At 48.4% G+C, this 12,751-nt stretch overlaps 2 protein-coding genes across 3 annotated transcripts in view; one reads left to right on the top strand and one right to left on the bottom strand.

Moving 5' to 3' along the window:
* The window catches only part of Ten-m (teneurin transmembrane protein Ten-m), a 787,615-nt gene that overhangs the window by 143,009 nt on the left and 631,855 nt on the right, over positions 1-12,751 (top strand). The gene's annotated exons all lie outside the window — the stretch shown is intronic.
* Positions 5,437-12,503, bottom strand: LOC105188898 (sialin). Of its 2 annotated transcripts, XM_025303703.1 has the most exons (7): positions 12,147-12,503; positions 10,792-11,215; positions 9,496-9,778; positions 8,560-9,145; positions 8,082-8,214; positions 6,806-7,047; positions 5,437-6,185 (listed from the first exon to the last, which is right to left on the bottom strand). In XM_025303703.1, exons 2-7 carry the CDS (start codon positions 10,793-10,795, stop codon positions 6,000-6,002), a joined length of 1,434 nt encoding a protein of 477 aa, XP_025159488.1. In that variant the 5' UTR covers positions 10,796-11,215; positions 12,147-12,503; the 3' UTR covers positions 5,437-5,999. The 2 variants fall into 2 exon arrangements, with proteins under 2 accessions (XP_025159488.1, XP_011148901.1); XM_011150599.3 differs by lacking the exon at positions 12,147-12,503 and having other exon boundaries at positions 10,792-12,110.

Raw genomic sequence — 12,751 nt, 5'->3', positions numbered from 1 at the left:
TTTCACATTCCCGCCAATTTTGCGATATCTCTTCATTCATTATATTCTCCTGATACGAAAACGGAAAATCGGATAAAGTAAGTTTTTAAATTCCCCGCCAGAAATTCGGAATACCTCTTCGCTCATTATATTCTCCTGATACGAAAACGCAAAATCGGGTAAAGTGAGGTTTTAAATTTCCCGCCAGAAATTCGGGATACCTCTTCACTCATTATATTCTCCTGATACGAAAACGCAAAATCGGAAAAAGTGAATTTTTAAATTTCCCGCCAGAAATTCGGGATACCTTTTCACTCATTATATTCTTCTGATACGAAAACGCAAAATCGGGAAAAGCGAATTTTTTAATTTCCTGCCAGAAATTCGGAATACCTCTTCGCTCATTATATTCTCCTGATACGAAAACGCAAAACTGGGAAAAGCGAATCTTTAAATTTCCCGCCAGAAATTCTAGATACCTCTTCGCTCATTATATTTTCTTGATGCGAAAATGCAAAATCGAGAAAATGTGAATTTTTAAATTCCCCACCAGAAATTCGGAATACCTCTTCGCTTATTATATTCTCCTGATACGAAAACGCAAAACCGGTAAAATGTGAATTTTTAAATTCCCCGCCAGAAATTCGGAATACCTCATCGCTCATTATATTCTCCTGATACGAAAACACAAAACTGGGAAAAGCGAATCTTTAAATTTCCCGCCAGAAATTCGGGATACCTTTTCACTCATTATATTCTCCTGATACGAAAACGCAAAACTGGGAAAAGCGAGTCTTTAAATTTCCCGCCAGAAATTCTAGATACCTCTTCGCTTATTATATTTTCTTGATACGAAAACGCAAAATCGAGAAAATGTGAATTTTTAAATTCCCCGCCAGAAATTCGGAATACCTCTTCGCTCATTATATTCTCCTGATACGAAAACGCAAAACCGGTAAAATGTGAATCTTTAAATTCCCCGCCAGAAATTCAGGATACCTCTTCGCTCATTATATTTTCTTGATACAAAAACGAAAAATCAAGAAAATGTGAATTTTTAAATTCTCGCCAGAAACTTGAAATACCTTTTCGTTCATCATATTCTCCTAATACGAAAATGCAAAATGAGAATTTGCAAATTTTCTCATTTTGCGTTTTCCTATTAGGAGAATATAATAAGCGAAGAGGTATTCCGAATTTCTGGCGGGAAATTTAAAAATTCATATTTTCCTGATTCTATGTTTTCGTAACAGGAGAATATAATGAACGAAGAGGTAAGGAAGTGGAAGTTTTTAGGAATTGATGGAAATTTCAATGGAACAAGAATATTATGTGTAGCCGAGTATATTTATTTTTCTTTTTGCTTAAATATGCAACATAATTGTACAATATTATACAATATATTACGATAGAATATGAAAAAGTAATAATGATAGTTATATATATATATATAGAGTACATAATGATATATATATATATATATGATATTAATATAAAATTAAAGTTAATATATCCTTAATATAATACAATATAAGGTATGCACTATATACAATATAATTGAAATATATGTACGGGTTTTTAGGAAGCTTTTGCGGGCATTACTTGATGTTTACATCAATCATGGATGTAAGAAATAAGCATTAATTAGAAATATATCAAATCATTATATTCCTAAATAATTCATTACTCTCTACGTCTCTACGTGCGTTCTATTTGGATATGCACATAAGAGCTTTAAGTAATGTCTATAAAAGCTCCAATATACACACAATTATTACATTATACTGCATTTGCATTATATTATTTATTATATTCTCGTTTATGAAATAAAAGGAAATATGGAAATGGTCGATATTTACTCCATGAAGTCGTAGGAGCCCTTTGCGGCGGTCGCGGGTTCGAATCCTGCTGGCGCACGCAGTCCATTTCGCGGCAAATGTTGGCGAAGTGTTCGGTGCGAGAGGCGCCGCGATAAATACTCATTGACGCAGCAAGATATAAAATCCCGGCGTCCGGTGGCGGGGCGCAACGTGACGTCGCGCGCAACGCCGACGTCAAGGACGGAGAAAGGATTAAAGCGCGGCTCCACACGTGAAATACGCTTGCTATCTTGTTACAACGTCAATCAAAGCGCACGGCAATAAATCATCAGCGTATCGTGGCCGAGCGGATCAAACGCCGAAAACTCCACGCCGACGTTTATATGGCGCGCAGATAGGCGTCACAATATTATCTCGTGGCGTGGATGCGATAAATTTCCGTTACGCCGCCCCGGCGCGCGCGCGCCTACTCTCGTCGGAGATGTTCATCGCGCGAGATGTCGGGAATCCAATCGCACTCGCGCCATCGGGGGGAGAAGACGCGTAATAAAAGGAGCAGGCGAGCCGACTGGCCGCTCCGGACAGCTTGGCCGACCTTCGCTGTGAGAAGTTCGCTAAAATCAAGCGGATATCGTTTGAATAGAGTGTACTCTCTGCTGCTATTCGAGCCTTAAATTCACCATTCTTTCGCCATCGTCGTCGTCGCTATCGCCATCGCCATCGTCGTCGTTGTCGTCGTCGTCGTCGTCGTCGTCGTCGTCGTCGTCGTCGTCGTCGTCGTCGTTTCTGGCTTCCGTCTGGTACGTCGCGCGCGCGCGCGCGAGCTCTTATTAAAGGTGGCGATTTATCGCTAGTAATAACGGTGCGGTCTGGTGCTGCTTGGCGGCGAATGTCTCCCGAAGGTTCCCGGGAAGAGAGCGAGAGAGCTCGTAGCCGCCGTGCAAGGGTGGCAAGAGGTCGAGGAGGGCAGAAGCTGGAAAGTAAGGGTTTATTCGTAGCAACCCCGTCCGAGGGGGTGTGCGCCGGCGACGTGTTATCAGCGTGTGCGTTGAACGTGCGTGCGAGTGTGTGTATGCCCGCTTGCTCACTCGCTCTCTCTCTCTCTCTCTCTCTCTCTCTCTCTCTCTCTCGCCGGGGTAGATTAACAATTCCTGACATTTTAGTGGCGCTCCGGATGCGTTAACGCCACTTCAAGTACCGGCGCGCTCGACTGTAACGAGCTCCAGGATTGATTAACCGCCCCTGTCGGGCGACCCGCGACTACGGGCTACGTGCTTCTAAGCAAACGAGACGACGGCCCGACGAAAGATCCTCGGAACTTATAATTACGGCTTGATTAATTGCCGTTTTGACAGATAACTCGGAAACGCTGGGGATTTTTCAGCGGCGCCGGCCTCTCTTTCTGGCCTCCGCTTCGTGTGGGCGCCGATTAATCTTCTCTCGGGGATATATATATATATGTATGTATATATATATATATATTTATATTGGACTATATATATTTATTAATTGACATCGAATCCCCGGGTTATATCGGCGCACACGAGCTCCGCTGCTAGCTGCGAGTTGAAATACGGCGCGCGCGATTGCGTACTCAGCTTTGCGAGACGAGCTTTGAGAACGCGTTTGTTCCTGATAAAAAATTATGGGCGCCTCATAAAAAAATACTCCTGATAAAAAAATACGGCCGATTGACCAATACATAATTACCGTTCTTGTATATTCTTATCTATATGTATATACTTCTCTCGACCGATAGCCGATAGGTTGCTGATAATCTTGCGACACGAGTCGAAGTGGCAGCACGCCGAAAATAGAACACCGCATCTGCAAGCGAGGGATCAGAAAACAAAAAAAAAACGCAAGGACTTTTACCTTTTGGTAAATGGCCGATATCTCTTCTGTATCGTTGCTTCAGCCCCCGTTGTGATTGGTTAATTGCGCAGGCCTGTCAACAGCGCAGGCTGCCAATCGCGGCGACTTGACGCGCTGCTTAGCTCGCGTTTGAATCGTCTCGCAACAAAGCGTAACGCGACTCTTGGTCGCTTCGAGCGCGTCGCGATGAATGAATCTGGTAAATTTTCGGCTGGCTCTCTCTCTCTCTCTCTCTCTCTCTCTCTCTCTCTCTCTCTCTCTCTACCCCGAGTTAATACTAGGTAACGTGAAACTAGCGCCCGCATCATGCTACCGTGTAAACCTGAAGTAACGCACGGAAACGCGGAAAACGGCCGAATCCGAGCGGCGGAATTATCCGAAACACAATTGCGACGCAATGCCGGCGCCGCGCGCGCATCGGATCGCAATGAGATACCTGCCGGCGGAGATATCAGCCGGGAATGCCGAGCGGAACGCTGCTCTCCCCGAAGGAAAATCCGAAGCGGCGCGATCCGCGCGACGCGCCCGCTGCGTGATCGAGCGCGGCAGGTGCTTTCCCACGTTGTCGGCGGTGATCGAGCGACGGATCGCTCGGACTGCGCTTGCGCTCTTGCCACACGTCGGTGGTAGGAATGGGTCACCTGTTCAAGGGGTTAAGAAGACGAACAAGCATTATTCATACCGTGAACGCTTATCCTTAAGTTATTCATCTCATGAATTAGTAAACACGACGAGGAGGAGGAGGAGAGCAGCTTCACGCGCGAGCACTTGCTCGCTCGCTCGCTCGCTCGCTCGCTCGCCCCTCGCTGGCTCGGCCCATCCCTGAAAGGAAGCTCGCTAGAATATTAAGTTCAAACGGTCCCCTTGTCTTTTACGCTCTCTCGCCTCTCTTCGCCAGGAGGCACTAATTTTTCAGGGTTAACGGGTCCGAGGCAATTGAGCTAACGACCTGATAAAACGCGTCTTATCCGACGACGCTGTGTGCGCCTTGTTCTTCCCGAGGTCTCCTCCTTTCGGATCTCTTCGCTTGTCCCCTGAATGTACCTCTCGATTCTTTTAATCCCTCTCGATACTGCTCTACACCGTATTCCGCGAGACTCGGATGAAATCTGACGTGCCGTCGAATGCGCGTACAATACGCGCGTCTCGTCCTCTTCCCTCTCTGCCTCGGCCCTTCGTTCCTTCGTATTTCCTCTCAATGAAATTTTCAAAGAACTTCCGAGGGAAAGTGAAAGAGGGTCTCGACACTCCCTCACTGAGAATCGCACATCCTCCTATCGCGGTTGTCGGTAATATTTTAAGGAAAGAGGAAATGACTTAGCGCGCGCCGAGAGTAACGGTTGCCGTTCTCGTCTTCCGTCACGGCATCGTCGAAACGAGCGCTTATAGGCTGGAAATAGATTACAAACGCAATATCTCAACTGTCGTAAATATTCCCCACTGATGGCGGCGCGAGCCTTTCGCCGTCAGCGCTGCTTCCGTCGTCGTCGTGCTTTCTTCTCCGATCCGTCGCGCGTTGACGGGCAGTTGCCACGTCGCGATCTAATTGGGATAAAAACAAATTTTCCACTAGGTGGCCGCTACCTAATTGGTCGCCCGTCATTAAGAGTCGTCTCGAGCTTCGAAATGTCACGACGTTAGACGAGCGGCGCAAGGTGACTCACACTTCGCGCATTTCTTCCCCGCGGTTTGGCGTACTTCTCTGCTTGAGCGAAGAATTTCCTCTCGCCTCCTAAACTCGTCGAAGACAATTCAACAGGCGTTGAATGAAATTACACATCGTGTCCTTTATTTCCCGGATTTTTCTATCAAAATCTGCCGCTACCGAGATTTGGCGAAATTGTCGCCCGTATAAGGCGGTTCGTACAATGGCACTTGTAATATCTCGCGCAAAACGCGTTTTAGGTAAAAAGATTCGAAACGGTTTCGAAATATATATTGCAAATATGCGTGTGTATAAACACGTGTCTAAAAGTGCGCCAAGATGGCGACACGCTAAGAAAATATCAAGAGTAAATCTTAATAGATTCGTCCAAGATGGCCGGCGTCGTTATATAAAAATATATATAAAATGCACAAAATTAACTAGGCGTACAAAGTCGCGCACATCGCGAAGGTCACAAGGCGTCTCCTGTGCATAATAACATAATGACATCGTACGCGGAGTGATAGATAAAGAATGATAAATCATCGGAGATAACAACTACCTGTTTGCGTAGCATGCGCTACGGGATTCGCGTTAGAAAAAAAGAAAGGAAAAAAGAGACGTGCATATCGTTGAAATCCTCTGATACGAACTACTCTTGGCTAAAGTAATTTCCTAGATCATGTCTTGGTTTCCTCTTGACGCGGCCCTCGTTGCTGCTCCTCAGTGTCCCAATTCTCCACGTCTGGCGCCGCGTAATTCCACTCTTGAATTTTTGCGGACCCGAAGGTCACAAATATCAAGAAGCCGAGCACTTGAGCGATGACGGTGATCCAGAAGACGTACCTCCAACGCGCCATAGTGTGCTGTGGAAACAGATACGCACGCGCACGCGCACGCACACGCACACACACACACACACATATATGTAGAATTGTTAGCAGCACAAAAATATTATCACGTTAAAAAGACAATCAGGCGAGCGCGAGAGCGTGAGAATGCCATTTTCCTACTGTGGCCAAACTCGCCTTAAAATGTATTCCGAGATTTGATACTTTTGCGGTAAATAAAGTACGAATATTTCGACGGCAGAGTGTAATAACACGACATCGAGAGTGTCATCTTAATACTGCAATAAAGTTAATTTCTCGGCTGATCGCGCGCGATTAGAATGCAGTGCCTCTTAGGGAAAATATTAGCTTAACTTTCTTATCGGCTTAAGGCCGTTCCACTGTTCGTAAAACTTGAGAAAAGCGGCGCACTCCGTGCGCGGCTTATTAAGAATTCAAGAAATTGGCGATCACGTTCTCGTTCTTAGCCGGGATACTTCTCGCCTTCGTGTTATTAACGCTGGCGAGAGGAGGGAGGGAGAGAGGGAGGCAGGGAGGGGAAGAGAGAGAGAGAGAGAGAGAGAGAGAGAGAGAGAGAGAGAAGAAAAGGGAGAAAGAAAAGGGAAGAGAGAACGTTTTCTTTTTTCTTCACTCACTCCTTCCTCCACGAGGGCGCCGACTATCGGTGGCAGGATAAAGGCCGAGATCGTGCCCGGCGTGTTTGTAATGCCCATGAGAATTCCTGCGTAATTCGGGGCCAGATCGTTCTGATTACAAAGGTGGCCGACGAATATAGCGCCGCAGACCACTATGCTGAGAGTCAGCAGGACGGTAGACGTCACGCGAGCGCAGCCAATGTACGCGATTATGATCAGGAAGATGCTAGGCGGTATAGAACCTGGTGGCAAAGGAACAAATAACATACATACACAATAACATGAATTGTGTGTATTTGTGTGTGTGTGTACAGAGTGTCTTACTCGTCAGCACACTAGACAACTCTTAAACCGAGATATCGAGATCCTACTTCTTCGAGGTTGCGAATATTTTTACGCAACATATAAGAGACAATGTCTTTCCATTTAAAAATCCGAGGCGAAGTCACCTGACATGGAATCTCAACATTTCACTTAGTTTAAAAGATCTTCATGTGTTGCTTAAAATGGAACACCCTGCATATGAAATATATACGAGACGTCATAAATGTAAAAGTACCTCCCGGGAGAAGGTGGAACGTAAATTTTTATAATATATTTATAGTGCACCGAGATAAAAGAAACACGAGCTTTTATAATATAAGATAAAGGTTGATATCTCAAGCGCAAAAGAATCGCGATGGCCAACGGCGATTGTAACGGCGGTAAGTATGTCGCATTGATTTTAGACACTCGCCGAGATGGCGGCGGGAATTGAAAGCGTAGCGCGCACGCAAAGAATTTGCAAACAATACCTCATCTTTATTTATCTGACATGTAAATCGCGTCGGCCCGGGGTTTATTCCGAATACGCTTATCATATCCGCTGCTGCTACTGCCGCGGGTATTGATCTAAAAAACCGCCTTATCTCTGTTTGAACCAGATTCGTTAACTGTAGAAAAGCGAGCAGCGCGAAAGCTCCTCTGGTTAATTGGAGGAACTAATTAAAGGGATATGAGTACGCTTACACCGATGCACCCGTCGACAAAAGTGCCGTTGTTTACGGAGTCGCTCGATGCGCAATATTTCTACGATTTGTATCCCCGAGCCGCGAGTGAGAGAGAGAGAGAGAGAGAGAGAGAGAGAGAGAGAGAGAGAGAGAGGGAGAGAGAGAGGGAGAGAGAGAGAGAGAGAGAGAGAGAGAGAGAGAGAGAGAGAGAGAGAGAGAGAGAGAGAGAGAGAGAGAGAGAGAGAGAGAGAGAGAGACATATGATAAACTCTATTTTAAACACGTACTTACGAACACCGCGATTTTACGGGCAATGGTCTGAGTCCAAATTCCCTTCTGCCGTCCCCAGTCCAACATTTTTCCCAGGAGAGGATTAGTGAAGGCATTTATGAAGTACGGCGTGCAAGTAATAATAGCATTCTGCAAAATAGATTACGAACGATTCGTGCAGGAAAGTTGAAACCTATTTCGTATGAATGTGGGTCACGCAGAGAGGAGAGAGACACACACACACAGAGAGAGAGAGAGAGAGAGAGAGAGAGAGAGAAAACACCCCGCGGGAACGAAATAATTATTTCTCGTGGAACGCACGCGCATGAAATATAATTTTACTCGTTACACTTTTCTCCTCGACGTCAATTAATATATGCAACTTTTATCGAAGTGCGCGCGCGTAAACTCGCGTCTGCGAAACGGGACGGGTATCGACGAGACGATCGCCCACGCGTGCGTCTTGTCGTCATCATCATCATCATCGTCGCTTACCGACTTCACGTCGAACCGCAATATCTTGTTCATGTAGAGCGGCATTTGAGTGAGCAGGAAGTACCAGCAGAAGTTGCCCAAGGTGTTGGTGGCGATCAGAGCCCAGAACGGCACCGACGTGAAGATGCTTTTCCAAGGAATCTTCATCTTCCTGGTGCCGGGCGAGCGGTGGCCGTACGAGTTGACGATGAGCGACCTCTCCTCCTCCGTGATGTACTTTTGCTCCTCCGGCGAGTCCTCGAAAAATATATAGAAGACAACGCACCAAATCAACGGCAGTATCCCGTGAATGTAGAAGATCGCCTCCCAGCCCATGAAATTCAATATCATGCCCGAGGTGAGAATGGATATCACCGTGCCGAGCGACGTGCCGGCGTATATGATGCCGACCCACATGCTCTTCTCCTCGTAGATGACCCATTTCCCCACGAGGACGTTCACTATCGGTAGATTCGCCGCGCTCACCACGCCGGTCAAAAATCTCACGGTGTAGAGCGCGCTCAGCGCGTTCGCAGCGACCGGCACCAAGATCGTTAGCAGCGCGTTTCCCAACACGCAGAACAGCAACACCGTCTTCGTGTGGAATCTGCACGAGAAGAAAACTCAGAATTTGCCGAGAGGCACATTTTCCTGCGGGATAATATCCGCGGGTGAATCAATTGTCACGTTGAAACAGAAATATAATATAACTGTGACACACGACTGTAATAATATTATTAATAATGTTATAATAAAATAAATAATAGTAATAAAAATAATTATTATAAATAACTGGATCGAGATTGTTTATTATCGATGTTGCGGAAGGCCTCGGTTATCTATTTCGACTCAATTAGACGTCCCGCCGCGAGGCGGGAGAAGAAAAATACTATCTCAGATGAGCCGCGAGATATCTCCGACGAAGAAAGCGCATAAACAGAAATTAATCGCACTCACCGATCCGCGCAGTATCCCGATGGAAACATCCCAACGAGATATCCAGCGAAGTACATACTAACGACGAGACCTTGCTCCTTCGACGACCAGTCGAACGGGCCGTCGATGTCGGTGACTTCGCTCGTGTCGGGCTCGAACTCCGGACATTCGTCCGACCAATCTGGCACGCCGGGCTTCCTCTTCACCATGCCGATGATGGCGGTCGCGAGGTTCACCTTCAGCCCGTAGATGATCGCGTTCGCGATGCATAGCATTATGGCGAACAGAAAACGCACGTAGCCCGCTGAAAGCGCGCGCGATCGCAAAAGAGAGAGAAAAAAGTTAAAGATCAGAATCAGGAGCGAAGGGTGCATGGCGTTCGGTTAGGTCGCGCGATTTTCGGGTCTGGAATGCCGCTCGTACTTGCGCCAGCGCGCTGCAAATTTTCCTTCGCGTAAAAGTTACGAGGGGAATATTATCGTTGGCGAGGCACCGCGCTCGCTTCTACGGCTCGCGCATTTTAAAATGATCTACGTGTTTATATTCGCGAGTTGCTGGCCTATAGATCAATGCATTAGCGATACCGCGCGCGCGCGCACGTTAAACTGTGTGTGCAGATAATATAAATTAGTAACGCGCTGGAAATGGATACACGTACCGTTATCTCAATAATTACTCGGAAAACCATGATAACGTACACATGAAATAACATGTATTAAAAACAGAGCATAGTTTATCCGTTTAATCCGCATTAACCTAACGAATTGCAATTTGTTTATGTTTTCGTGCGCGAAATTGAAGAAGGGAAAAAAAAATAGTGACATTTAGTGCGCTCGCCGCGCGCGGGCACACGCAAAATACATAAGTCTACAGCTCGAAACGCGCGCGCTCGCACGCACGGTGACATGGTCCACACTGAAATACACTGAAATACAAGTCGCGCTGACAAAAATAATTTTGGACGAATTGCTAAACAGCCAATTACGCGGCAGCAAATTACGTCGTAATTTTTGCGTCACGCACGTGCTCTTCACACGTCACCGATGCGACAGTGATAAGCGAACGATTGATAATTGGGCGGTGACAACACGAGAGAGACCAAAATATAAACTCCTCTCGCGTCGCGTTCACAATCGCCGAGGCGTTTCGCGAGTTGAACGGCAACGCGCTCGAGCAGCCGCGCGGAGCGTCCGCAGGACGAGAGAGAGAGAGAGAGAGAGAGAGAGAGAGAGAGAGAGAGAGAGAGAGAGAGAGGGAGGGAGAGAGGGAGAGAGGGAGAGAGAGAGAGAGAGAGAGAGACGAGGATGCGTTCCTTACCCATTGCTCCTGAGGATATTCAATGCGATCTCGATGCTAATGCGACTCGATGACGCCGATGACTGTATCACATCTCGAAACGCCGTCGCCGACGTCACTTGTCTCCGCGCGATCGATACGATCTTCGACTGCTTCTCACGCTCGATTTCACCCTCGCCGACACATCCAACGGGCGGAGAGCCCGACTACCGAATTGATGTTGACGAAGGGAAACGGCGTGTATGCACGACAACACAGAGATTCCTCCTCTTCTTGGCGTAGTATCTTGGCGCGGATGACGCGTGCCGGCGCGCAGCGGTCGTGCCGCTATCGACGCGAGATTACAGAATGCGGTGCGAGCGGGGAAGAGAAGAGCGTCGTGTTCGCTCGTTCATCCAACGTACATTTTGCTGCCTCGCTGGCCGAAGACCGCTGAATGAATATGCTGCGCTCGTCGTCGCCGGCGATAACAGGCGTTACACGCTTTGTCCGTCACGAAGTGACGATATCGTCGCACGAGCGCGAACGCCTAGCGCCAACAGCGAGCTATTATTTCGCGGCGCCGCGCGTCGCGGCGGGACGATCGCGCGCGGGAGAATACTCGCGTGCGATGCGGCTGATTCGCGCTTAATTCGCCTCGAGGTTACGCCTTACGTCTTTCCCGCCAGCGATTCGCCCGTAGGTGTCAGGTGCCAAGGTGCACCTCCAGCCGAGCGAGACAACGTCCAGCCGCGCGGACAAAGCGTCACCGCGGATGTACTCCCGTCGTATCGCGCGCGCGCGCGCTTTATCAAACGCCAACTTGGCACACCGACAATGCCGCCCGCCGGCATGCGTCCGCATAACGTCGCGAAGCGCTGCACTTATTGCACCCGGATTGCGCCGTTGACTCCGACGCGCGATCGAACGACGAGGCGATTACTCTGGCGTCTTCGCGCCAGAGGCGAAAACACCGCGGCGAGGAAAATCACGGCCGGCGAAAGTGGCCGCACGACCGGTTCGCGCGCTCGTCGAGCGGTATCTACTGGAATTCGAATGCGAGCGAGCGTGCGAATCGGCCGGCGACAGCGGCAGTTGCGACGCGAATTCAACAACGGTCGCACGGTTACTGAAGCGTGCGCGAGCGGATGCGTTTTAACTTTCAGTAATTCGCGCTCAGTAAGTGGCGATTCCATAATACGTACAACAGCGCGCCGTATTTGCCACGTCATTACGAGCGAACGGCTCGTGTGTGATGTATCGTTATTATGTTTCGAAATATTATTACGCGCCGCTCGCTGTAATATCTTTCGTGCAACTTGACGCGATAAACCGGTCAATTGTTCGCGCTCGCGCGCGTGCTGTGGACACGGAAATATATTAATTCGCGTGCAAACCTGCGCCGCCGCTGAGCAATGTAGTCTACATTGAACTCTGTAAATACACGTTGTTTCACTCGCGCACAAGTCGGCCGCTCGCCTCCGAGCTCGCGTCGCCCGTATTTTTCCCAGCGGCAACTCGTCGCGCGGCCGCGCGGAATGTCGTCGAGTCAGCGGTCGCGCGCAGGTCACAGCTGACGAAATCACTTTCGAAAAGCGGTCGCTTCGTGTATTCACGTGGCCGCGATAATTAGAGAGACGACTACGTGGCCGTGTCTCGATTACACAAACATACGCGCAGACGCCAACAACGACCCGGCGCGGCAGCGCGCGAGGTCTTACTCGCGTGACGCCCGGTGTGAATGTCCCGGCCGTTATCTGCCGGAGAGAGAGAGAGAGAGAGAGAGAGAGTGAGAGAGAGAGAGAGAGAGAGAGAGAGAGAGAGAGAGGAAGAAAGCCGGTCTGTCTCTCGCCGCTGTAATACGGTGGCACGATAGTATTCTTAACAGATATTCGTCGGCGAGACGCCGCTTAATGTTTATGGGCTGAGGATAATGGGGTCCCCCCGGTGAGTCCGTGTCCAAGAGGATGAGAAACGTTCCAGGGTAGCCTCGGACTCCCCG

Source organism: Harpegnathos saltator, unplaced genomic scaffold (genome assembly GCF_003227715.2).
Source record: "Harpegnathos saltator strain DR-91 unplaced genomic scaffold, Hsal_v8.6 scaffold562, whole genome shotgun sequence".
NCBI lineage: Eukaryota > Metazoa > Arthropoda > Insecta > Hymenoptera > Formicidae > Harpegnathos > Harpegnathos saltator.
Note: the sequence above shows the minus strand (reverse complement) of the source record. Positions and strands in the feature narration are given on the sequence as shown.